The 26601-nt window shown below is 48.0% G+C and overlaps 1 protein-coding gene across 1 annotated transcript; it reads left to right on the top strand.

The window, feature by feature from the left end:
• Positions 1-1942: 1942 nt before the first annotated feature.
• SLC4A2 (solute carrier family 4 member 2) lies at positions 1943-26092 on the top strand. Its single transcript, XM_020977823.2, has 23 exons — positions 1943-2118; positions 4961-5087; positions 7078-7255; positions 7478-7716; positions 7840-7958; positions 10848-11071; positions 11326-11468; positions 12075-12255; positions 15597-15732; positions 16023-16188; positions 17024-17138; positions 18390-18574; positions 18900-19125; positions 19509-19727; positions 19855-20003; positions 20332-20526; positions 22341-22589; positions 22728-22817; positions 23055-23221; positions 23866-24119; positions 24232-24401; positions 24684-24857; positions 25013-26092. The coding sequence occupies exons 2-23, from the start codon at positions 5025-5027 to the stop codon at positions 25091-25093; spliced, it is 3723 nt and encodes a 1240-aa protein (XP_020833482.1). The 5' UTR covers positions 1943-2118; positions 4961-5024; the 3' UTR covers positions 25094-26092.
• The last annotated feature ends 509 nt before the right edge of the window (positions 26093-26601 follow it).

Genomic DNA, 26601 nt, shown 5'->3' with positions numbered 1-26601 from the left:
GACAGATGTTACCCCTATTTTACAGATGAGGAAAGTGAATAAATGGTAGAGCCTTGCAGGACAGGGATCTTTAGTCTCTTGACTCTGATTGGTTTTACAGCATAGATGTAGAGTTGGAAGGGATCTTAGAGGTCATCTAGCCTAACCCTTACATTTAAAGGTTTAAAAAAAAGTCCAGGGGCAGCTAGGTGACACAGTGGATAGAGCACCGGCCCTGAAGTCAGGGGTACCTGAGTTCAAATCTGGCCTTAGATCAAACACTTGATGCTTACTAGCTGTGTGACCCTGGGCAAGTCACTTAATCCCAATTGCCTAAAAATTTTTTTTAAAAAAGGTCCATAAAAATTGTGATTTGCCCAAAGTTGCTCTGGTAGTTAAGCGGCAAAGCTGGGGACTGGATCCAGGTCTTAACACTAAATTCAGTTGTCTTTGCATTGTAACAGGCTGATTCAAATATCAGCTATGTTTGCAGCACTATGCTGGGCCTTGTTGAGGATACAAAACAGAAGCAAATGACAGTAAGTTATATAGGTAAAAAGTTTAAATTATACAAATGTTCACCAATGATACTGGCCATTAGAAGAGATGCTGAAGGATGGGGTATATACTTAAGAGGCCAAGATGACAACTAGTAGTTAATGACCCATAAAGACAGCCGTCTGCCAGCAGTAGCCTTGTCTGACTCTCCATGACCCCATTTGGGGCTTTCTTGGCAAGGATACTGGAGTGGTTTGCCATTTGTGGAGAGTGCAGGGAGAAGTACATTTGGAGTCAGAAACCATAGCTTTCAAATCTCAGCTAGCTGTCCAAACAAGCCACCTCAACTCTGTAGTTCTAGCTTGCTCATTTACTAGAAGGTTGCTTCTTTGCAGAGGTAGGATACTATCAATGTGGAATGTTGTATATACTATGGAATTCGGTGGATGTGTGGCCTCGATTTACTGAATTGCTTTTTTCTGTTTTTGAAATAGGGAAGGGCAGAAGGATAAAATCAAAAGGAAAATAAATTAAAATATGGTAATATTTCAAAACAAACAACCAAAAACAGGGCTATTGGACTTGATGCCCTCTAAGTTTCCTTCCAGCTCTGATTCCAGTCCTCCGATTCTAATTTTCCTATTTCCTGGTCAGTGCTGGCTGCAGATCATTTGCCTGTCCCTGCTCCGCCTTAAAGAACTTCTCAAGGGGTCTATCAGCTCAAACCTTTGTTAGAAATGTACGCTGTGTGTTCTGCTGCCCAGGGAGATATAAAAGATGTAGGAGGCACAGTTACTCTTTCCTTCAGAAGTTTGCAATTCATTTGGGGAGATAAGATCTGCAAAAAGAACTAAGGTACAAATTAGAGTATGATAAGTGATTAGGGGCTGTACAAAGTGTTGCAAGAATTCACAGGAGAGAAATTATTACTTTGGACTCCTGGGAATTCAGGGGAGACTTCATGGAGGAGGGAGCTCCTGAGCTAAATAAGGTCTCTCCTTGAGAAGGGGGGTAATTTTGGAGGGGCTAGGAAACAATCTTAGATTCAGATTTGAAGGTCAATTGTGCCCACGCCAACTCTGCCTTTCCTGTGCCTCAGTTTCTCTGCTTTAAATTCCCATATAAAGCTAAAGCCCTCTCCCTCCACGAGCTCCAAAGTTGGAGTGACCAGGTCAAGAGTCAGCAGCTCATGGATGGCTGACATCCCAACACCACGGAAGTCCCTGGGGGGTGGCCTGTACCTTCGTTTCATGGGTAGGCCGGCAAGGATGGGGGGGAATTCCCGCAGCCCCGCCCGAAGCGGCCAGTGCCGGGCTGTGCCTGGAAGCGCGCCCCCTCCCCCTCCCCCTCCCCCTCCCCCTCCCTCGTGCACATCTTCTGCTCCCGGTCTCTAACACACCGCCCCCCCACCCTTAACACATACACACCCCCCCCGCGAGGCCGCGCACGGCACGGAGGGGGCGCGCACGCAAGGGGCCGGCCTGCTTGCAGCGCGGGGGAAAGTTGAGTTGGGAGAAGTTCGGAGCGGCGGGGGCGCGCCCCAGGGTGGGCAAGGGGGAGCTGCCGGGAGCGCGCGCACGGGCACCGAGGAAGGGAGCAAGACCCCCGGGATCCCCGGGGAGCGGAGCTTGGAGCAAGCGGGTAAGCGGGAGGGGGAGGGAGAGAGGTGGTGGTACTGGGTCGAGGGGAAGGAGGCAGGGGAGGCCTGGGGCGTTGGGGAGAGGAAGGGAAGGAAGGAAGGAGGGAAGGGATCCGTAGACGCGAAGTGGAAGCGGGGATGCAGGGGGTGGGGAGAGGGGCACTGGGAGACGAATGGCCCAGAGGACAAGGATGGGGAGGCGGGCAGGGCGGAGGCAGGATGGGGAAATTGGTCAGAAGTGTAGACGCCCGGCCTAGGTCCACTTCTTGGGGTTCTACAGAACGGGGGTGCTGCGCTTCCTGCTATCAGAAAGGGCCCTGCAGTCAGGCGTGGTCTCCCGCTGGGCTCTGCGAGACACCCCCCCCAACCCCGGCTCCCTGGCTGGAGTCTCTGGATTCCCCTCCACCCTCCCTCTCTGTCTACCCCCACCACACACACCTCTGTCCACCCTCCCATCCTTCTCTGCTCCCTCCATGACTCCACGTCCTCTCAGTCCCACACCCCTCTTGCGGAGACTCAACTTCCCGGGCCCTCCTTCCGGGACGCCCCTCCATCTGCCTCAGAAGAGGCGGGGCCGAAGTTGGGGGGAAGACGGGTCAATCCAGGACACGGGGTCAAGCCTGTGGGGCAGCTGAAGCATAGGGTTGAGTGAGGACCAAGCCTAAGGAAAGAGAACTAGACCTTGGAAGTTTAGGGTTCCAGGGGCCTGTCAGCTTTAGGTAGCTGGGGTGGGGGAAAGGGATCGTTACCTCTTCCAGGCAGGTCCGGTTGCCACCTTGCCCCCTTCTCTTACGGCCCAGCAGGGGGGGGGGGGAAGGAGGGTATGTGGAATGTGTATGTTCAGTTTGTGGGGGCAGGGAATAAAGCCGAAGAGGGGGTCCCGGGGTGTCAGCTAATCCTGTCAGCCATGGTGTGGAGAAAGATGTTAATCCCCCGGGGCTGGTCGGGGCCGGTCCCGGGAATGTGCCCCCACCCCGGATTATCGGCCCGGGACGCTTGGGACAGAAGCTGCTTTGTGCTCAAGCCCAGAGTAGGGGGGTAGGGGTGGGAGGGTGGAGGAGGGGGTGATGAGATTAGAAAAAGGGGCAAATTGAAGGCCTAGTCATATAAGTATGGAGCACCAAGAGTAGGACCACCTGTAGAAGCTCTGGACAGATTCTCTCTCAGCCACACACAACTCTCCCTCACACGGGACTTTCCCCAGCCCCCTCTGGGGGGGGTGCAGCCTGGGGAGGGACGTGCCTTGGCTAAGGGCCGGGCTGGGGGGGAGGGGGAGACGGTCAGCTGAGTTAAAGCTAGAGCCAGGAATGTTCAGCCCTAGGCTCCTAGAGTTGACCCTGAGACCTATACCTTTTCACCCCTATGGACAGCCCCTTCACACTGACCTCCCCTCTCTTTCCCCCTTCCGTGAAGTCTATACACTGAGCCACCCCAGAATCCACAGATTCTCTTTCCCCTTCCTCACCCCTCTTCCCTTCTCCATCTTAAACCCTAGGACACACCCCGCTCCATCCTCCCCTACCCCTACCCCACCTCATCGACCCCAAATAGCTTTTTAAAGAGCTGAAACTCTTCAGAGACACTTTCCTCAGGCCTCCTGACCTGCCCTCTCCCCCCACCACCCTTAAGCCAGTCATGGTCACGGGCAGGTTCTAACCTTGAGGTTCAGATTTTCCCAAACTGGGAGGGGTGGAGGGGGAAGGAGGATCGGCCCCTCCCATCACCAAGGGTCCCTGTGTCCTAGGAACTAATGCCTCTAAGAGGTGAGAGGGCCAACAGGAGACCTCCTACCCCACCTCCCAATCGTATCACGTGCCCCTCCTCCTCCCCCCCAGCATAAAAGTCAACCCCGGCAGCCCAGTTCCCTCCCTCCCTCCCTCCGCTCCCGCTGGGTGAGTTCAGAGACAAGGCTTCAGCTCCTCCTCCACCGTCCCCCCACTTCCCTCCCCTCTCCGGCTTCTGGCGGGGTGCTCTTTGCCAAAGGAGAGGGGGTGAGGATGAAGGGGGTGGGGCGGGTCCTGCGTTAGGACCCCTCCCGATAATTCCAGTGTCCCTCTGTCTTTCTGTCTATTTCTCTTCCTGGAAAGAGTTCCGTTTTCATCTCCTCTTTCCCCTCTTGCTGTATGTCTCTCTATTCTTGCCAGTTCTCTGTTACAATCTCTTTCTCTCACTCCATCTCTTTATCACTCTCTCCTCTCCACAAGCTTCTCTGCTGTACTCCTCTTTCTGTCTCAATCACCTCTCGCTCTCCTGTTTGTGACTACGGTCACCAGGCTTTGTCTTCTCCATCTCTCCTTCCTTTTCTTGCTCCCTTCTTGTCTTTGTCTCTTGTCACCCACAGCCCCTTCTTTAGCCAACTCTGGTCCCTTTCTTGGGCACCCTTTTTCTCTGTTTCATTCTCTTGAACGCCTCTTCCTCTCCATTACTGCTTCCCCCCCCACTTTAGCTTTAATCGGTCTTTTGGTCCCTCTTTGTTTTTGACCTTAGAAAGAGCTCTACTTCCTTCTGCTCCTCCATGTCTTTTCATCCTGTTATCTTTTTTCTGTTCCTATTGTCCCCCATCTATGTTGCTGTCCTTTAAAATATAAGATGACACTAAAGGTGATTACCATATGTGTATATTTGTAGGTGAATAATACTCAGCTCCATAGCCCTTTCTGCCCCTCTGCGCCTGCATTTCCCACTCGAAGTCTCCTATCGTTTTTTCCTCTCCTTGCTATCTTGATGCTCTCTGTGCTGTGCACGTAGTAGGTGTTGAGTAAATATTTGGACATGGAGTCATTGATTGCCTTTGCCTATGTTTCTCTGTCTCTTGTCACTGATAATGTTTTTCTAATGCCTAAGGGTATGCTGCCCTCAAGTTGTCCTGGGAGTTGCAGGGACAGTGAGAAGGGCTAACACCTTGGCAATGAGCAACACCCTCAGACGTCCTGCCCTGGGCACGGGCCCAGGTCCTGGCCCCTTCCGAACAGTGAGTACTGTCTTCTCTTATCACCCAAGACCCCACAGGTCCCTAACCCTTACTTATCCTATCACATCCCAGACCTCCTCCCTCAGGTACGTAAAACTCCTTAGTCTGCACACCTCCAACCCAATTCCCGTCATATAACCCCAACTCTATCCTGTCCTGATACCTTCAGGAGTCCTGGGCGTTTCCTTGGGGGAGGAGGGTGGCAGAGCTAACTGGGGCTGGCAGCCAATTTGTGGTCAATTGAGATGGAAGGGGTTGTTAGGAGGATCTAGGAGACTGGGGAGAGGGGTTTGGGCGTGTTGGTAGTGGCTAGGAGTGGAGGGCATGACATTGTTGAAGGTTTCCTGCCTTTTCGATGGAGTGAGTGCTTGTAGCGGGAAGGAAATAGATGGTTGTACTCTGAAAGAGATGGGGGGCTGCGGCGGAGTCGCATTTAAACTCCTTTATTTTCCCCAAGAAGAAATCTTCCCTTCTCTCTCTCTCCCTCTGGATCCAGTCTCAGCTAAGTGGCATCCCATATCCCTCCCACCCCACCCCGAGGATGTAGCTTCAGCTCGTCTGCCCCGCCTTCTGTCCCTGGTCTTAGGCCCCGCCCCCTCTCCATGTGGCTGCTTGCCCCACGTGGCCCCCCTCTTTCTCTTGGGGAAAATCATTAACCCCGAGCCCAGTTGTCTTAGCCCAGTTATTGGTCACTTTAGCCCTGTCAGACACATGACCAGGAAGGTGCGTGGGCCGGTCCCCTTCCCCCTCCCTCCTCACTACGCCGCCCCCCATGGCCATGGACTTCCTCCTTCGGCCTCAGGTGCGAGGGGTCCGAGCAAACCCCCTCCCTCCTTTCCCCATCTTCTACCTACTTTCCTTTCCTTCCCCCTTTCTATCTTCTCACTACTCATTCCATCTTCCGTGCTGTGCCCACTTCCCTCCCCCACGTCTTCCTCGTCCCCCCATCCTCTTTTCCATACTCACCTCATGCTTCCCCTGCCCCTCCCCCCCCTTATTATGGGGATGGTGCAGAGAGCTTTGTGGGAACGGGAGAGCTGGGTTAGAGCTGCTAAAATAGGCTAGGCAGGTTCTGTCCTCACTGGGGAATAGGCACCCCTGAAATACCCTCCCACCCTTATTTAGCTATCCCCAATTATTGCCTTACGCTTCCCCCCTCCCCTGCCCTTTCTTGGTCACTAGCTGGCACCATCAAGGTTGGGGGGGGGACCCACTCCCTCGCCCTTGGAGGTTCTGATGCCCTTCAGAGCCTGAGGCTCCTGAGCAAATATTTGGTGATGGCTGGAGCAGGGGACTGCACTGGCACATGAGGGGACAGGGACGGGGTTACTAGACTCGCGGCCAGATTAGTTCGGCTCCGGCTCGGCTGCCGGCTCAGCTCGCTCCCGGCGTGCAGCACAACCTTCTCTCGCCGCAGCCCCGCCGGCTGCTGCTGTGGCTGCTGCTGTTGCTGCTCTCCTTCCTGCAGGATGACTCAGGTGGGGGGGAAACGGGGCGGCAACCGCGAGGGTGGGGGCAGTGGGGCGCCCTGGGTCGGAAGCGGCACACAAACCCATTGCCCATCCCCATACCCCATCCCGCACCGAGCTCGGTTTCGGAATGGCCTCCCTTTGGGTCTAGGTAGCCGGCTTTGTGGGGTGCTAAAGTTACTAGTGGGGCTGTACTGCAGTCAGCCCCTGGAGCCTAGAGGGAAGGTCTTCATTATCCGATGTTAGAAACGCCCAAAGGTTGCCTCCGAGCATCCGGATCGTGGGAAGGGACACATTCCTCTTTGGAGTCAGAGCAGGGATTTTTCCACATTACAGAAATGAACCTAGTACAGAAGTGCCCTTGTGGGCGTGGTCCTGGCACAGAAGGGCAGGAAATGAGCAGAGCAGGGGCACTAGGGGGGATGATTGGAGGGGGAAGGTGGCTAGAGGAGCAGGGATGGGGGGGGTTGAAGACCTGGGACCCCTGAGGCTCTATCTCCTCTCCTCCCCACCCTCCACAGCCTGAGCCAGAGGGCTCAGGCCCCCACGCGGGCCCTGGGTGCCCTCCGTTCGCCGAACAAGAAGACGACGAACTGCACCGCACTTTGGGCCTGGAGCGCTTTGATGAGATTCTGCAAGAGGCAGGATCCCGCAGCGGGGACGAGCCGGGCCGGAGCTATGGGGAGGAAGACTTTGAGTGTGAGGGGGCGGGGCCTGAGAAGGGCAGGTGGGGGGAGGAAGCAGAGCCAGAACAGGATGGGGGGTATTTGGGAGTCCCGGGGCGGGGGAGTGATAGAATGAGAGGGGCCCCAAGGGAGCTCTGAGCAAAGGCTTTGGAGGGAAGAGGGGAGGGGAGGCACCAGGAGGCTAGGGAAGGGGCTTATGTCACCCCCTCTAACGGAGTTTCCCATCCTCTGCCAGACCACCGCCAGTCTTCCCACCACATCCATCACCCACTGTCTACCCACTTGCCTCCTGATGCACGTCGTAGAAAGAACACCCAGGGTATTGGCAGAAAACAGCGAAAACGCCCAGGAGCTTCCCCCACAGGAGAAACCCCCACCATTGAAGAGGGTGAGGAAGATGAGGATGAGGTCAGTGAAGTGGAGAGTAGAACCGCTCCCCAGCTGTCTCCAAGCTCCACTCCTACTTCTGTCCAGGTAAGTGGGAGCTAAGCCACACCTCCCCCCACTTTGGGAAACCCTTTTGTGAGGGCGGGGGTGAGGTCTGGGGAGCAGGTGAATGTGAAAAGCTCCTACTACTTACCTTGTTTGCCGTTTTAGTTCTTCCTCCAGGAGGATGACAGCACAGACAGAAAACCAGAGGGACCTGTTCTTTCTTCCCCACCGCAACCCTCCCACCAGGAAACAAGCCCCAGAGCCCCCAAAGGGGCCCAGCCCGGGTAAGTGGTATCTTCCCTGTTGAGGCATTTTAAAATATTTGCTGTGCTCAAAAATAGGGGGGTTGTTTGAGATAAGTCCGAGATCTACCCTTTGGCAACTTACTTTCTAATTAAGGACACTGCTTGGGAATGTTTTGCCAAGTAAAAGCAACATTCCAACCTTTGTGAAGCCAAGTAAAAGTTAATCACCTTAGGCGAACAAGTTGTTGAATTCTCTAAGGCCTGACCACACCCCCAGCTTTCTCCCTTCTCCCTCCCAAAAAGCCATTCACTTTTTAAGCATCAGTTAAGCACCTCTGGCCAAAACTCTGAGGTATGGCTCTCCTCTCCTCTTAACTCAGAGACTTCCAAGTCTCTACCTCTGTCCATTCCCTTCCCCCTTTCTCCCCTTTTGCTTTACTCATCCTTAAAGCTCATAATCTCTTTCATGAAGCCTCTCCCTCCTCCGACTGGAAATGATCGCTCCCTCCTCTCAACTAAGGTACTACTTTGTACCTCCAGCTTTCTTTGGCTGCCCTCTTTCCACTCCCCCAACTGAAAATGGTTTTCCCCTCCTCAGATTTTCCTAGAGAGAACATTGTGTCCAGATCTATTATTTTTCCATATTACATGTTGTATCCCAGCAGATTATAAACTCACTGAGGGCAGTGACTCATTTTTCCCAGTGTTCCCAGAACAGTGCATTGTATATATTTTTAAACTGTTTAATTGTATTGAATTAATGTCGTACCTTGTGCTGCTAAGTATTTGTCTCATTTTAAAATCTTCTCTACTAAACGGTAAGCTTCATTGACATGGGAGGGTTTCTGGCTTATCCATATTTTGTAACACCCACCGTGTTGTGTATATTTGTTGATTGGATGGATGAGGTGGGATCAATCAGGGATGGTTTCCTAGAAAGAACAGATGAGCTTTTTTTTTTTTAACTTCAGTTCATATATTTTTGTTGCTTGCTTTCTACTGTTTGCTGCAAGTGAATTTAAAAGAAGGAAAGAATAAAAAGGTTTTTTAAATTAAATTCTTACTGTGTTCCAAGCAGTACATTAAGCACTAGAAATAAAAGTGAGATAATCTACCTTCAAGGAGCTTAAGCTCTAATGAGGATGGACAATACTGAAGGGGGGCGAAGTTTTGGTCTAGAGCAGAGGTGGCAAACAGGAAGCCAGCAACATTCTCCAGTAGGGCAGGAATCAGATTAAAATTTAATTGGAAAATATTTAACATAGATCATGTTAATGCGTGGTTTTTAAATCAGTAATGCAGCCCACAGGGATTCTTATGTAGATAGGGTTTAGTAGGTCCCCCCACCCCCACTGGTTGCTGGTCTGAGGAATCACAGGGATGGTGAAATAGTCCATAGAACAGTCACTTGACACGTCCTTTCTAGAAACAGTGGTAATATGGATTTAATTACTGTGTCCAGAGAAAGAGGTGGGAGTGACCTAGCAATAGGGTCGATGGGGAGCTGCTCTTCTAGTTTGATTTAGGACAGGTTAGGGTTAGGTAAAGTCTTGTTCACTCAAGCTACCAAGAGGCGTCAGCCACAGGACAGGCATTCTAAAGCTACATGGATGTAACTTCCAGGGACTAGGGGCATGGCTTGGCTTGGATTCTACAGGGTCTGGTGTGGATGGTGAGAGCAGAGATGGGTGTATCTCTAGCATGACTGAAACAGGACAATCATTGTGGGCAAAGTTGAATGCATAACTACCATGGGCCCTGTGTGGTTAGTGGAAATTGGTTCAAACTCAGGGTACAGCAGTGAGCCCTGTGTGACTCATTCCATGGCCCTGCCCCCAGTCTTGGGCGGTGACTAATGTGAAATGGGAAGCACATATGCAGTGGAAAGCTGTATTTATTGAATGTGGAACAAGCTAACCAGAAGTAGTTTAGATGATTCCAGTTCTTGGTTTTTTTTTGTATTTGTAATATCCAGAGCAAGGAAGTAGGAGATTGCTATGTGTCTTCTCAGGGAGAAACTGGAGGAGTTTACTTCTTTAAAGTTTGCAAAGTGCCATATATACTTTACCTTATTTGATCCTCACATGAGGTAGGTGAAATTATTATCTCCATTTTAGAGATAAGGAGACTGAAGCCAAGAAAAGTTAAATGGTTTCCTCAGGGTTACACAGCTAGTAAGTGACTGAGGCCAAAATGTAACACTTTTTCCTGATTTCAGGTTTCATGCTCAAGCTGCACCTACCTGCCTCATAAAAGTCCAAGAACATGTGTTCTATGTTATAGACTACAAAGCAATAGGAATATGGAGATAAGAGATGTGTGGGGGTTGGCTCCAATAAGCAGAGAAGGCCTCACTGAGGAACTTTGACTTTTTACTAACTGTGTGACCTAGGGTGAGTCACATAGCCTCTCTCTGCCTCAATCTCTTTATTTCCCAGAGGTGTCATAAGGATGAAATGAGATATCCGTAAGGGGCTTTGCAAACCTTAAAGTGTAGCTAGGCCTTTAAGAATACCTTAGCAGGAGAGGAAGGTCCCTCAGGAAAAGGAAACAGCATAAGCAAAGGCACAGTTGTAGGAACAATGGTAACATTTGGAGTTACTATCAAGGGGTTGGTGGGGGAAGTTTGGGATGGTAGACTAGGGCCAGATTGTAGAATCTGGGATTGATGAGACAGGCTGAGGGTAATATTTGGATTGGCGAGTCTTATTAAAAAAAAAAAAGTTAAGCTGCTGTGCTAATTTGCCATGATTTGGGATCAAGAGGCTAGTACAGGTGGAAACTGGCTTTGTCCCATGTCTGGAATGGTTGGCAGTAACATGGCTGCCTCTCATTCTTTGTTGCCTATTGGCTTCCTTTGTCCCAAGGCCTGAGTATGTGTGGCAGTAATGGTAGAGGAGTGGCTTACAGATTGCTTATTTGTCCCAGGGCTCCAGCAGAAGAAACATCCGGAGGTGCTGTGGGGGGAGAGGATGGAGGAGCCTCAGGTCGTCCTCCCGCTAAGGCCCAACCTGGGCACCGAAGCTACAACCTGCAGGAGCGGCGTAGAATTGGGAGCATGACAGGGGCAGAGCAGGCATTGCTGCCCCAAGTCCCTACAGATGAGAGTGAAGCCCAGACCCTGGGCACTGCTGACCTGGACCTCATGAAAAGTGAGAACTCTAGTGGGCTGGTGATAGGGAGGGCTTCAGAGATAGAACTAAATCCAGAGAAACCCACCAGGAAATAAAGGGCTAGGGTCTAGAGTGCTGGGTGGAGGAAGAAGCAGTAGAATAATCCATTCTTTCTCTCTTATCCTTAAACCTTCAAAAACCCCACCTCCCATCCCATCCCTGCCCCGCCCCCCCCAATACATACCCTGTCAGTTGTTTCCATATATATCCACCCCAATCTCCATTCTTCACAGGTCACCGGTTTGAGGATGTCCCAGGTGTGCGGCGTCATTTAGTGAGGAAGAATGCTAAGGGGCCTGTGCAGGGGGGCAGAGACGGGAGAGAGCCTGGCCCTACACCACGGACTCGAACTCGGCCTCCCCACCAGCCCCATGAGGTAACACACCCTGCCTCAAACGTGTCTGATCTTTACCCACAGCCACAGCCTCTCAGCAAAGTAATTCTTTACATGTTCAATTTTTCAAAGCATATCCACTTTTGTGCTCATCTGAGCCTCACAACTACCTAGTGTTAGTAAGTAGGGCAGGTTGTACTTTTCCTTAGGTGACAATGAGAAAACTGAGGGATAGAGAATCCTTTGACTAGTCCAAGAACATGTCTGCTTAGTGACAGCAGGGCATGGGCTTCCCAACCTGTTTTTTTTTTTTAATTTTTTTTAATTTTTAGGCAATTGGGGTTAAGTGACTTGCGCAGGGTCACACAGCTAGTAAGTGTCAGGTATTTGGTCTGAGGTCAGACTTGAACTCAGGTCCTTCTGACTTCCTGGCCAGTGCTCTATCTGTTACGCCACCTAGCTGCTCCCCCCAACCTACTTTTCTTTCCACTGTACCATATCCCACCCTCAACATAAAGGTAGACAGGACCAGCGGGCCCCTCAACCCGCCATCTGATGATTCCCACCCCCATCCCCCAATAAGTTCAGTACACAAAATCGCCTCACCATTATCACTTGCTAGATCCCAAAACCTCTTCACCCTCCCAGGTATTTGTGGAGCTGAATGAGCTCCTGCTGGACAAAAATCAGGAGCCTCAGTGGAGGGAGACGGCACGCTGGATCAAGTTTGAGGAAGATGTGGAGGAGGAGACCGACAGATGGGGAAAGCCCCATGTAGCCTCACTTTCTTTCCGAAGCCTGCTAGAACTTCGTAGAACCCTGGCTCATGGTAACCCTATTTACTTGCCTTCCCAGCCTTCACAATTTTTCGAGCTTCAGTCTCATAGGTGGGGTATGGTATGTCTGGCCCAGTTTTCACTGACTAGCCATGATCCCATCCTTCCCTTCCAATCTTTGTACTTTGTGCATTCCCTGCCCCCCCCCAAAAGGCAACAAGCACCTCTCTTTTGGTGATATAATGCGTATGCCAGGGTAGCACGGGACATCTCTGTTGTGTGGTGATGGCGTGTATTGTGACGTCAGCAAATCCATCTGTAGATTTTTCTGTTTTTCATGCATTCCTATTTGTTTGGTTCTGGGTAGGGAATACTAATGATACAGTAACACCTCACTTATCTGACAGATGCTGTCATGGAACAGGCCGTTCTACATCAGTGAAGTTTCTAGATAAATGAAGTTTTAATGCTTTAAGCAACAAGACTGTATTTAACCATTTTAATGGAGATTTTTTCTAAACTGGAGTACATCCTCCCCTGCCTTCTTAAATGGAGGATACCAAGCATAATTTAACATTTTCTTCATAAATCATAATTATGAACATTTGTTGTAATTCAATGTTATAATCTAGGACTGCTTAGCCCTACTGTATACAAAATGGCTCCAGGCTCCTGGACTTTTTGGCTGTTGGCTGTCTTTGCCTCTGCCAGTGGGCCCACTTTCTAATTTGCTGTGTCTAATTTGCTTGGAAAGCAGGTAACTAAGCCTGTTCAGACTGATACAAATTAAACAGATAAGAGAACCCTACAGAGTCAACTAAAAAATTGAGAAGGTAACCTTGGAAAAGGTGCAGGATACAAATAAATCTACATAAATAATCAGTATTCCTCTAGATTACCAGCAAAACCCAGCAGAAAGAACTGGGGGAAAAAGTTCCATTTAGAATAACTATAGAAACAATAAAATCTTTGGGAATATATCTACAAAGACTAGAAGGAACTATGTGAATCTAACTACAAAACACTCTGGAAATAAAGACCTAAATGATTTGAGAAACATTAGTTACTGATGAGTAGATCAAGCCAATATAATAAAAATTATAATAAAATCTAATCTCCCTTCAGTGCTATAGCAATAAAATGGCCAAAAGAGTATTTTACAGAGCTAGAAAAAAAAAACCCATGGAGCATCAAAAGGTAAAGAATCTACAGTGAGAAGGAAGGGGTCTCATGCTACTTCAAAGCAGTCATCATTGAAACAAAGTGGTACTGATTTTTAAAAAAGCTGATCAGTGGAATAAAATAGAAGTAAACAAATAGTAGAATGGTGTTTGATAAATCCAACCCAGTTAGTAGAGGAATTTCTCACTAGAACAGTCTGGCAGAAATTAGGCTTAGATCAACACCTCACTCCAGACACCATGATAAACTCAAATAGATGGCTGTATGACCTAAATATAAAAGGTCACATCATAAATTAGAGGAACAAGAAAAATTATCTTTCAGATCTATAGACAGGGAAGAATTTATGACTAAACAGATAATAGAGAAGATCTCATGACAACATGAATAATTTTGATTTTATAAAATTTAAAAGTTTTGGCAGGAGCAAAATAAAATGGAGTTAAATTTAGAAGAGAACAGGAAACTGGGGAAAGAAATCTTTGCAGCAGATATCTTTGACAAAGGTCTCATATCCGAGATTTATAAAGAACTGATTCAAATTTGTAAGACAAAGCCATTCTCTCAATAGATAAATGGTCCCATGGTATAAACAGGCATATTTGAAAAAAGAAATCCTAGGTGTCAACAATTATATGAAAATAATTTTACTCATCTAATAATTAGAAAAATACAAATTAAACTTGAGGTTCCACCTTATGCACATCAGACTGGCAATGATGACAAAGAAAACAATACATTTGAGGGGTTTTAAGAAAGCAAGTACACTAATATACTGTTGGTAGAGTTGTGAATTGGTCTGGAAAATTGGTCTTTCTATTCTAGAAAGCAGTTTGGAATTAGGCCCCAAAATGTACTATGCTCTGCATACCCTTTGACCCAGCTAAATTACTATTAGGTCTATACTCCCAAAGAAATCAAAGGAAAGGACTTAGTTCTATTTAAAGCAGCTCTTTTTGTGGGACCCAAAAGTTGGAAACTAAGGGGATGTCTTCCTATCAGAGAATAACTAAAGAAATTGTGATACATGAATGCAATGGAATATTATTGTATCTTGAGAAATTAAATGGACAATTTCAGAGAAAACTGGGGGGACTTCTGTGAACTGAGCGAGAGAAATGAGGAACTAGCAGAACAAGCTACATGATGGCAACATAGAGAAAAATGACCAAAAAAAGAAGGCTCATGGTGAAGGCCGGAGGGCTTTCCTTTTAGTACAGTAAGTTTTAGCAGAGGGGCTCTGAGACGTTTTTGATCTCTCTGAGGACTTTCTTTTGTCTGCTTGTGATTCCTAGCTAACTAGGATGTGCATAGGGGAGGTTGCTAGGTGAGTGCCATCTGTGAAGCTTTGTATTCCTGAACGACACCAAGAGTGTTGTTTCTGAGGTGATGCTAGATTGTGTCTGGTCCTATTGTATTCAGTCAAGGGGATGATAAGTCTTTGCATTTATGTTTCTTTTTTTTTTTTAACTTTTAAGACACTCAAATCTTCTGAAATTATATGCCCAGGACCAGTTCTGGAAGCAGACATATAAGAATCAATTATGGGGAACTGGAGAATGTGTTACCTGGAAAACTGATATGTAAAAGCTATCTTAAAATATCTGAGCACCTGTTGTATATAATGCCTAGGCTTATTCTGGATAGTTCTGGAGGGCAGAACTAGAACTAATATGTAGACATAGGGACGCACTGGGTTGCCTCACCAAGTAGTGAGCTCCCCAGGCTGAATCTCACAGTGGAGATTCCTGCTGAAGTTAGGCTGAATAAAATGACCTTTGATGAAGGTCCTTTGCAACACCGAGATTCTATCCTACTTTCTTGGGCAGTTTTCACAACGACTCTTAGGCTTAGGTGGTATGAGTTTACTTCATAAGTAAGGTAACTAAAGTCCGGCAAGGTTTAAGTCACACACACAGTCAAGTGGTAGAGCTGGGCCTAGAACCTGAATCTCCGGCTTCCTAGCCCAAAGACTTTTCAGTAAAATATATTATCTGTTTTGCTAACTTTGAGACTACTTCCCTTCTCCTTTTTGTCCCCTGACCTCAGTAGTAGGTCACACCTTTGGAACTTTTGTCCCAGGCCCCACAGTTTCAGGTGCTCCAGCCTCTACTCTCAGCCAGCCTAACCCTCTTGTTCTCACATCTCCTTGGCCACCCAACTTGAAGAGTGTGTTATTACATTTCCCTTCTCCCCATCTTCCCTTTTGCAGGGGCTGTTCTCCTAGATCTGGATCAGCAGACACTGCCAGGGGTGGCACACCAGGTGGTAGAACAAATGGTCATCTCTGACCAGATCAAGGCTGAGGACCGAGCAAATGTGCTTCGGGCCCTGCTGCTGAAACACAGGTAAGCAGTTCTGAGATAAAACTCTCTCCTGCCCCCAAGTCATAAAGGTACTCCTTTCTCTACCCCTTTTCCATTGAGGTTCCTTCTGATTCCTGTTCCCACCCCAGAAAAATCCATTCCTCTTACCAGTGTACATTATTGAGACATGCTACTGATCCCCACACTGTACAGAAAATGTGCCCTTCTGTGTAGTCATCCTTGCCGAGAATTCTCCCCTCTCTCTCCCCCTTCGTCCTTCCACACCCACCACCTCCTAGGTTTCCTTATCTCTTTACTTCTTTCTCTATCAGCCATCCAAGTGATGAGAAAGATTTCTCCTTTCCCCGGAACATTTCTGCTGGTTCCCTGGGGTCCCTGCTTGGGCATCACCATGTCCAGGGGGCTGAGAGTGACCCCCACGTCACTGAGCCTCTGATTGGAGGAGTCCCTGAGACCCGCCTGGAGGTAGAGAAAGAGGTAAGGAAAGTCCTGGAAGACTGAGTTGTCATTGAGAGGAAAAGGAGGAGGGAAGAGGGAAGGAGTTGGGAGACCTGTGTTAGAATAGCAATAATAGGGGCAGCTAGGTGGCTCAGTGGATGGAGCACCAGCCCTGAAGTCAAGAGGACCTGAGTTCAAATCCCACCTCAGACCAAACACTTGACACTTACTAGCTGTGTGACCCTGGGCAAGTCACTTAACCCCAATTGCCTTAAAAAAAAAAGAATAACAATAATAGCTAGCCTCTATAGAGCACTTTCGCATTAGCTGAGCACTTTACATGTGTCAACCTCATTTGATTCTCAACCCTATGAAGAATGTGGTGGATTATCTGCATTTCCTCGTTGAGGTGCAGAGGCACAGAAAGGTTAAATGACTTGTCCATTATCACACATCTTGTAAACGTTTGAATTCAGACTTTCTGAACTGACAACAGCAGTGCTTTATCCACTGAGCCACAGAGCTGTCTGGTCCCAGCTGTGTCTCCTCATAGATGTGTGACTTTGGATGAGTCATTTAATCTTGTTATCAGTTTCCTTATCTGTTAAATGGAGGTAATAATACATTATTCATCTTGCAGGATTGTTGTGAGAATTGATTTATAAACCTTGAAACTGTATCAGTGAGAATAACTGGTAATTATTTTAGTTATTAATAATAGCAACAACTACTTCTCATCCATCAAACAGGGACAGCTATACATCTGCTTACTTCACAGTCATGCGAATGTTTTTTTCTTAAGATAGAGGGGAAGGACAATGATAGGCTAAGGTAGATAGGCTAAGCTGTCCCTCTCTTTCTTCTTCCACCCCAGCGGGAGCTGCCCCCTGCTGCTCCCCCTGCTGGCATTACTCGATCCAAGTCCAAGCATGAGTTGAAGCTGCTGGAAAAAATTCCTGAGAATGCAGAGGCCACTGTGGTGCTCGTGGGTATGAGGGGTTCAAGCTTGGTTGGGAAGGGTGGGTAACAGGGGGATGTGATTTTAGGTAGAATAGATGGTTTGAGGAATAGGCTAGTTGGGGTTTCCCCCTTCTGCACCTGCTTCTCCTTCTGGTAACTTCTGTGCCCTTCTTATAGTGGATACCGTTTCTGGTTCCTATCTATGCTTCTGAATACTGACACAGTACTCTCACTTTCACTTTTTCTTATAATATTTTCCCCTAATTATATGTGAAAAACAATTTTGTGTTCCAAATTCATCCTCCCTGAGATGGTAAGCAATCTGATACATGTGCAATCATGTAAAACATATTTCTGTATTAGTCATTTTGTGGAAGAAAATTCAAACCAAAAAAAAAAAAAGTGAAAAATAGTATGCTTTGGTCTGTATTCAGACTCCATCAGTTCTTTCTCTAGAGGCAGACAGCATTTTTCCTCATGAGTCCTTTGGGACTGTCTTAGATTACTGTATTGATGAGAACAGCTAAGTTATTCACAGTTGTTCATTGTCCAGTATTGCTGTCACTGTATACAATGTTATCTTGGTTCTGCTCACTTCATTCTGCATCAGTTCATGTAAATCTTTCTAGGTTTTTCTGAAATCATCCCGCTTGTCATTTCTTATAGCACAGTAGTATTCCATTACAATCACAACTTGTTCAGCCATTCTCCAATACATCATCTGGGTTTCCAATTCTTAGCTACCACAAAAGAGCTGCTATAAATACCCTTGTACAAATAGGTCTTTTCCTCCCTTTTTTTGGATCACCCCCTTTCACTTCTCATCCCAGGCAGACACATCCTTCCTCAGGCTTCTGCCTTGAGCTTCTCTTCCTTCTCTTTTGCCACTCATCCTCATAGACTTCCTTTCCCAGCCCCCACTTTATGTCTTCCCCACCCTAGATAATCGTACACACTGAATGCTGGGCCTCCCATGAGCTTAGCTAACTACTTCATCTCTCTGAACATCATTTTCCTCATTTGTAAAATAAGAGTGATAAAGCATGTAGTCCTACTTCTCTGTAAATTGGTGTACTTTATTAGTGTCATAATTTTGTCTGCCCCGTGGACTGAGGAATTGTCCTGGGGACTTATTTCTCATGTTCTTCCCTATGTGCTAAGTGTCCTGCCTTGCCCCTCCCATCCCCCCACACTAATGGGAGAACTTGGCCTGCCTCCTTCAAATCCATGATCCACATGACTGATCCTTACCACCCCTGATCCCCCTTCTTTCTCCTCAGGCTGCGTAGAGTTCCTGTCCCGTCCCACCATGGCCTTTGTGAGGCTGCGGGAGGCAGCTGAGCTGGACGCTGTACTCGAGGTGCCTGTGCCTGTGCGCTTCCTTTTCTTGCTGCTGGGTCCAAGCAGTGCCAACATGGACTACCACGAGATTGGCCGCTCTATTTCCACCCTCATGTCAGACAAGGTCAGCCTACCCCATCCTCCCCTTGCCCCCCACAATACAGCCTTTACAGGTCAACCTCTGACCCCAAGAGGATGCATTCATTTAACTGATACATATGTTCAAAACACCAGGAACATAAACACTGTGTTCAAGGAGCTGACAGTCCAGCAAGGTTGGCTTTTTCCTTTCCCCCTTGTGCCCACTGAATGATTTCATTAGAAGGGTTCTTCAGTCCTGCCCTCATGCCTAACTGAGCTCCATACGCAGCAGCTGTCTAATAAATGTCCGGTGGAGTATTGATACTGTGGTTTTCACTCTGTGCCCATCCCTTCCCCTTGTCCGGCAGCAATTCCATGAGGCGGCCTACCTTGCAGATGAGAGGGAAGACCTGCTGACTGCCATTAATGCCTTCTTGGACTGCAGCGTGGTGCTGCCACCGTCAGAGGTGCAGGGCGAGGAGCTCCTCCGATCAGTTGCTCACTTCCAGCGACAGATGCTCAAGAAGCGTGAGGAGCAGGGGCGGCTGTTGCCCATGGGTGCTGGGCTGGAGCCCAAATCCCCTCAGGACAAGGGTACGGGGCCAGGCTGGGAGGGGAGATGGGAGAAATGACTGGGTGGGTACACAAGGGTCTGGGCAGTTTTAGAGTGAGTATAAGGTTGTGGCCAAGATGGGGAATGTTTCTGAAAAGTAAGGATATGACTAAAGTGTGGATTTAGGGAAGGGCAGAGTTCTAATACAGACATTTGGTGATATGTTTCAGAAAGGGAATCCCTAGATTCTAGAAGACATGGTGGGCAGGGATATTGGGGGGAAAGGTGCCTTCTTAGGGAGCAGGTTAGGCTCTTTAGAGTTTAAAAGTTTCTGCATGAGAATAGGGAATTTGTGGGTGACCAGGAGGAGTCTGGGGGATTCAGGTAGAAGGGAGGTTGTCCCTGATGGAGGCCGGGACTGCAGCACTCTTACAGATGGTGGAAGCATCAGGAGGAGCAGATGATGATGATCCTCTTCGGCGTACGGGCCGGCCCTTTGGAGGACTGATCCGGGATGTGCGGCGCCGTTATCCTCACTACCTGAGTGACTTCCGAGATGCACTGGACCCTCAATGTTTGGCAGCTGTCATCTTCATCTACTTTGCTGCCCTGTCCCCTGCCATCACTTTTGGGGGGTTACTTGGTAAGTCGGAGATTGAGGGCAGTGGTGACAGAAGGGATTAAGAAAGTAGAATCCCTAGACCTTAATCATGATGGGGATATGGAAGGCATCCTTAGATCCTTAGCACTTGCATCTCTTTCCATCTCAGGAGAAAAGACAGAGGATCTCATTGGAGTATCTGAGCTGATCATGGCCACAGCTCTCCAGGGTGTGATCTTCTGCCTGCTGGGGGCCCAGCCCTTGCTCATCATTGGCTTTTCTGGGCCCCTGCTGGTCTTTGAGGAAGCATTCTTCTCGGTAAGGCTGATTATAGCCTATCAAGGGTGGTAGCAGGAGTATGTAGAAACAGGGCTTAGAGGCGCACTATGAGGCACTGATTACTTGCCTGCTTTCTGTGACATAATGGATATGAAGACTGGACTTGGAATGAAAAAGACCTAGATTGGAATTCTGCCTCAGACCCTTAAAGCTGTGTGACCCTGGGCAAGTCACTTACTGTCTCTGAGCCTCAGTTTCCTAATCTGCAAAATACTGGGAATGAGGCTGGCACCTATGTCACAGGGACCGAGAAGAGCTCCCTCAACTTTGACTTGAGCTACAGCCTCTGCCCTTCTCCCTTGCCCAGTTCTGCAGCTCCAATGGCCTGGAGTACCTTGTGGGCCGAGTGTGGATTGGGTTTTGGCTGGTACTCCTGGCTCTGCTGATGGTGGCACTAGAGGGCAGCTTCCTTGTCCGCTTCGTCTCCCGGTTCACCCAGGAAATCTTTGCCTTCCTCATCTCCCTCATTTTCATCTATGAGACCTTCTTCAAGCTGATCAAGGTGAGCAGCTCCCTTTTTCAGTGGAGATTTCTTTCAGGTTCAGTTAGTGGGAAGGGGCTGGCTCCCCATGGAGATCTACCTACCCCCTATGTGTCTTGGTCCGCCAATCTCTGGAAGGTGGTCCTGTACTGCCCTGCATGAATACATGGAAAGGATGGATGCAACATCTGTCAAAGGGCATGGTATCTAGTAAGGCCGGAAAGATAGGCTGGAGCCAAGATGGCAGGCCAAGAGAGTCTGGATTTTATTACCAGGGAGCCACTAAAGGTTTTTAAGCAAGGTAGTGAAATAGGGCTGTGCATTACATTGGCACATGTGAAGGGTGAATGAGAGACCAGAGACACTGGTGTCAGACAAGTTACAAGGTTCTGATAAATAGTTTAGACAATGGGTAAGGAGGACTTGAACTTGGGTGGTGAAAATGCAGTCAAGCATACTTGGTAATTAGTTGTGTGTAGGGAGAAGAGTGAGGGAAGAAGAACCTGGGAGACTAGGATGATGGGTGGTACAAGAATGAGTTCAGTTTTGGAGATTTTGAGTTTGAGGTAATGGTGAGGTGAAGATACAGGTAACTGGAAATAAAGTGTTGGAGCTTAGAGAAGAAATAGGGGTTGTAGACAGATTTGGAAGGCATTAGTACAGAGGTAGTTTAAAGGCAGGATAATGCATAGTTAATGATGGTGTAAAGAGAGAAGAGGGATGGGGAGAAAGCCTGGGCATAGATGTGCATTTAGAGAATGGGAATTTGAGGACAAAAGAGCAAGTAGGCAGAAGCAGGAGAATTCATTGTCATGGAAGCCAGGGAAAGAGAGATAATATTAAGAAGTAAGGAATGTTTAATGGAGTAAGATGTTGCAGAGGTCAAAAAGAATGATTTAGTAGATAGCCTCAATGATTTCTGCTACAAAACAGTGGGTAGGACATGTCATCTGGATTTGAAGAGTGTGGAAGTTTTGAGTGGCTGTGGTTAATGGGAAGAGAAGTCGTTAAAAGATAACTGATTTGGAGTGGCCGTGCATCATCAAGAGCCTCTTCAGACAGCCTGAATTCCTAGTGGACCATGTTGGCACAGTTAGGAGTAGATGGTGGGGGTGATCCTGGGGGTTGATTGTTTGGCAGGGTAGACTTAACAGAAAAACAAAGAGGTGAGAGATTCAGAAGTTGGAGGAAAGAGCAAGGTTGATTTTTGGCAGACCTAAAGGGTAGCCCCAGAGACCTTAAACCCACCAGATCCCTTATTTGGAAGTTTTCCTTTTTCCTTTCTTCAGTTCTACCTGTCCTTCAGGGCCCCGCTCAAATGTCATTTTCATAAAACTTCTGATTTTAGCTTCCTGCCCCAGCCAAAAATAATGTCCTTCTTAATTTTTTTCCGCAATACTTTATATGTCTTTTATGCACTCAAAATTTTCTCTTTTGTATCATAGTTTGGGTGCATATCTTAGTTTTCCTACTAGTCAGTATACTGTCTGTGAGAAGAACTATGTTATCTGTAGTACCCCTAAGTTCCCTTAACTCTAGCTTCCTAAATCTAGTAAAATCTAAAAAAATCTAAAATCTATTAAGTCCCATTTCTTCCATGAAGTCTTTGAACAACTTTGATTCATACTCATCACTCCCCTTCTTGACCTTCAATAGCTCTTAATTGGCTTTCCTCATTCATGTGTTGATCATAATCTGTCCTCTACTTTCTGTTTGTACAGTGTGTGTTATCTCCCCTAATCAAACTGTCCTGGAGGGTAGGAAAAGGTACAGGTATTCAGTAAACAACTATAGGGTGGTTTGATTCAAGTTTTTTCCTCCTTCCATCTTTCCAGATCTTCCAGGAACACCCACTCCATGGTTGCATTGTCCCCAATGGCTCTCAGCCAGTAGAGGTCGAGAATAAAACATGGACGGAAGGAATGGTGGTGCTGAGAAATGGGAGTGCACCCAGTGAGAAGGAGGCACGGAGACTGAAGGGTCAGCCCAATACAGCTCTACTGTCCCTAGTGCTCATGGCTGGGACCTTTTTCGTTGCCTTCTTCCTTCGAAAGTTCAAGAACAGCAGATTCTTCCCTGGGAGGGTATGTGGCTCTGTAGGTTGGGATGTGGTGGGTAAAGTCCAGGAACTTAATATTCTCATCTCCCAAGATTGCCTCCATTAAGTGGAGAAGACTTCTTTGTTTTTGTTTTCTGAGCCTCCACTCTTCTTCTCCATCCAGATCAGAAGAGTGATCGGAGACTTTGGGGTTCCCATTGCAATTCTCATCATGGTGCTGGTGGATTATAGTGTTGAAGACACCTACACCCAGGTGAGAGGGGGGATGGATGGACACATGCACGCCCACATCCAAACTTGCCACTGAAAGTGTCTGGAGATTGACAGTCGTTTCTTCAGTCTCTGAGGTCTTGACCCTGTAGTTCCCCTTGCCCTGGGGCCTCCACACTCCATTTCTGCTTTGTGCTCACTTATCTTTGAGCACATCCGACTGCTGATATTTGTCAGTCTCTTCCGAAGTCCTCATGGCCCTTAACCTCTGCCTTTGCAGAAGCTGAGCGTGCCCAGTGGGTTCTCAGTGACAGCCCCTGAGAAACGGGGCTGGATAATCCATCCTCTGGGCAAAAACGGGGACTTTCCTGTTTGGATGATGATTGCCAGCTTTCTGCCCGCCGTCCTCGTCTTCATCCTCATCTTCATGGAGACTCAGATCACAACGTGAGTCTGAATTTGGGGGATTCCTATGGGAGATGTACCTGAGTAATCAGATACAGGTCTGAGTGGAGCAGAGTCCGTAGAAGTTAGCAGACAAGGTTCAACAGTTAGGTTGAAGCCAAATTATGGAAGCCCTAATTATCAGACCAGTGACTTTGAACTTGATCGACTGGGAATCACTGAAGGTTTTGGTGTGGAGGTTGTGACATTCTGTCAAAAATGTCAAGGAAGCAACTAAAAAGAACTTTAGAAGCAATCCAGTCCAACCCTTGTCCTCCATTTTACAGGTGAGGAAATTCTGACACATAAGATAAATGACTTTTCCGGGTTTACACTGCTAAGGGCAGCATTGTGCAGGACAGATTGGATGAACAAAGAGAATGGAGCAGGGAAATCACCTAGGAGACTGCTATGGTAATCTAGGCCTGCCTGGAAGTACCCTGGACTAAGAGGATGTTCATATTAAAAACTGAAAGGAACAGGCTTTTGAGACATCTTGAAGGAAGAATGAGCCTGGGTAGGTGATTAGATGGGTGGAATGAAAGATGAAGAGATGCCAGGTAGCTAGGATTAAGGACCCAGCTCTCTTATCATACGTAAGGGACAGTAAGTAGTAAGTGACCCTCCTTCTCTTCCCATTCCTCTAGGCTAATCATCTCCAAGAAGGAGCGCATGCTGCAGAAAGGCTCTGGCTTTCACCTGGACCTGCTGCTGATTGTGGGCATGGGAGGTCTCTGTGCCCTCTTTGGCCTGCCCTGGCTGGCTGCTGCTACCGTCCGCTCCGTCACACATGCTAACGCACTTACTGTCATGAGCAAAGCTGTGGCACCAGGGGACAAGCCTAAGATCCAGGAAGTCAAGGAGCAGAGGGTGACGGGGCTACTAGTGGCTGTGCTCGTAGGTATGTTTCACCTTTTGTGGCTTTAGACGTTAGGCTTGAGACTCGGCACCTTCCCGGGGTGTGGGGGGCTGTTGTGAGCCCTTCCTATATGTTCTCCTTTCTCCCCCTAAAGGCCTTTCCCTGGTGATTGGGGACCTGCTGCGTCAGATCCCCTTGGCTGTGCTCTTTGGGATCTTCTTGTATATGGGTGTGACCTCCCTAAATGGCATCCAGTTCTATGAACGGCTACATTTGCTGCTTATGCCACCCAAGCACCACCCTGATGTCACCTATGTCAAGAAGGTGGGCCCCCTCTCCTTCCTCCTGGCCCCATTTCCACCTAATTTCTTTTTTGTCTAGGCTCTTCCAGCCACTCCTCCACCATCCTCATGTCACAGTAAAAAGTCAGTCTCTTGCCTGTTCTCCTTATTAGCTCTTATCAGCTGATATCAAGTCACTATCAAGCTTTGGTTCTCCAGTGGTGATGGCTCATCAGGCACCCTAGCAGATGAGTAGGAGAGTTGATCTCTGAGTACAGAGAGACTTAGGTTCTCTGTCTGCTCACCCTTCTCTCGTTCTCTGCAGGTTCGGACCCTTCGGATGCACTTGTTCACAGCCTTGCAGCTCCTGTGCCTGGCCCTCCTCTGGGCTGTCATGTCCACAGCTGCCTCTCTTGCCTTCCCTTTCATCCTTATCCTCACAGTGCCGCTCCGTATGGTACTGCTCACACGAATCTTCACAGAGCGAGAGATGAAATGCGTAAGGCCCGCTCCCCAGCCTCAGTCCCTAATTTTCTTCACCCTTCCACAAGACTACCTTTGTACTTCCCGTGTCCCTTTACAACTGAATTATGGGAAAATGTCTACTTTGAAACATTCTTTCCTTCCCCTGACTTTGATTTCCCTTTTCCACAGCTGGATGCTAATGAAGCGGAGCCAGTGTTCGATGAGCGGGAGGGCGTGGATGAGTATAACGAAATGCCCATGCCGGTGTAGGGTGTTGGACAGAGGGACAAGACTGAAGGACAGATGGACAGAGGGATTGGGGGCCTTGGTAGAGGGGAGGGGTCCTCCTCCATCCTCCCCTCATTTTTATTTAAGTGAATAATTTAAAGTCCTCCCCTGGCAGTAAAATGCTGTGCCCCTACCCCACCCCACCCCCCCAGTTCTCCTGGCTCCATACTTCACTGGGGAAAGGGGAAGAATGAATGAAGAGAGGACAGGCTCCCAGAAATCATAGATATGACTAGGAAAGACTTTAATGAAAAACTAAAACACAGAGAAATGGTACCTTATTCACTCTCCGCGAGTGGTAGGTGATTCCACACTCCAGAGCAGGAGTGTCCTACTTCATGGACCAAAGGCAGCCTTTGCGGTGACTCCATGTCCACAGCTGGACAGCTGTTAGAGAAGGGGACAGAAGGAGGTTGAGGTTCCTTGTTTTAAGCATTGTACACCTGGTTGTTTAGACAGGAGTATGAGGGATTTGGTGAAATGTTTTATAGGCAAAAAGGGGATATGTAGAAAACGTTATCCCTGGGACAGAGAATCCCCACCATGCTCCCCATACACCATGAGTATTGCTTTTGTTCCTCAGACACCATACCTAAAAAAGCAAAACCTGCTTCTTATCCCTGGATCCCTGTACCCAGCCCAGTGCCTAAGAATTCCTTTGCCTGTTCAGTATAGCCTGGTGGCACCATCATAATCTTGTCAGGATCTCCTTTCTGTCGGCTGCTGCTCATGACTTTGAACCACTGTTTCCTTATGAGTATGGAAAAGGGGAAGAAGTATACTGAGTGGAAAGAACCTTGGATTCAAGAGACGTAGCTTCAAGTATTGGCTTTGCCAATAACCGACCATGTAAGCTTAGGCAAATCATTTAACGTCTGAGCCTCTTTCCTCTTATGTTAAGTAAAAAGGTTGGACTACAGGTTCTTTCTAGGCATAAAAATCTGATGTCTGATAGAATAAAATATGGCAGGCCTAAACAAATTTGGAACTTCTGCCTTTTGATATAGCATTATAAGGACTGGTAGCTATCTAATTCCAAACATCTCCCCTTTCTGCTCCCTTATCTTGCTTGATTAAAAGTCAGCTTCCCCTTGCCCAACTGGACTTTTCCTAGCATGGTCTGCTAGAGAAAGATACGCACTTGATATTTTTAGGGAGTGAGGACCCTGGTATCCTGAGATCATGTGCATATGGATCGTAAGCAGGGACAGGTGTTATTGCCTTCTCAAGGCCTGTGGGCAAATTGGAATGGGAACATGGCCAAGACACCAGGAAATTATAACTTACTGCTATGTGCGCACCAGCCCCTGGCCTTTTTTTCCCTGTGGTCACGAGAAGTAAGCATCCTGACTTAAAGCTGGGCAAAATATAATATGTAGGATCCCTGGGGAAGATAGCAAAGCTAACAGTGAAAGGAGGAGGAAGAGGGTAGTGATAGGAGACGTAATCCTCACCTCCCAGAATCACATAAACTGCTGGTCCCCAGATAG

The sequence above is a fragment of the Phascolarctos cinereus genome, unplaced genomic scaffold, assembly GCF_003287225.1.
Source record: "Phascolarctos cinereus isolate Bilbo 61053 unplaced genomic scaffold, phaCin_HiC Scaffold_1;HRSCAF=81, whole genome shotgun sequence".
In the NCBI taxonomy this organism is placed as follows: domain Eukaryota; kingdom Metazoa; phylum Chordata; class Mammalia; order Diprotodontia; family Phascolarctidae; genus Phascolarctos; species Phascolarctos cinereus.
This window is presented reverse-complemented; position numbering and strand designations above follow the sequence as displayed.

Bases quoted from the DNA above. Each gene is read 5' to 3' on its own strand.
- SLC4A2 (XM_020977823.2), top strand. From the start codon at position 5,025: ATGAGCAACACCCTCAGACGTCCTGCCCTGGGCACGGGCCCAGGTCCT. The intron at 7,717-7,839 runs GTAAGTGGGAGC...TTGCCGTTTTAG, and splicing joins CCACTCCTACTTCTGTCCAG to TTCTTCCTCCAGGAGGATGA. The intron at 24,120-24,231 runs GTATGTTTCACC...CTCCCCCTAAAG, and splicing joins ACTAGTGGCTGTGCTCGTAG to GCCTTTCCCTGGTGATTGGG.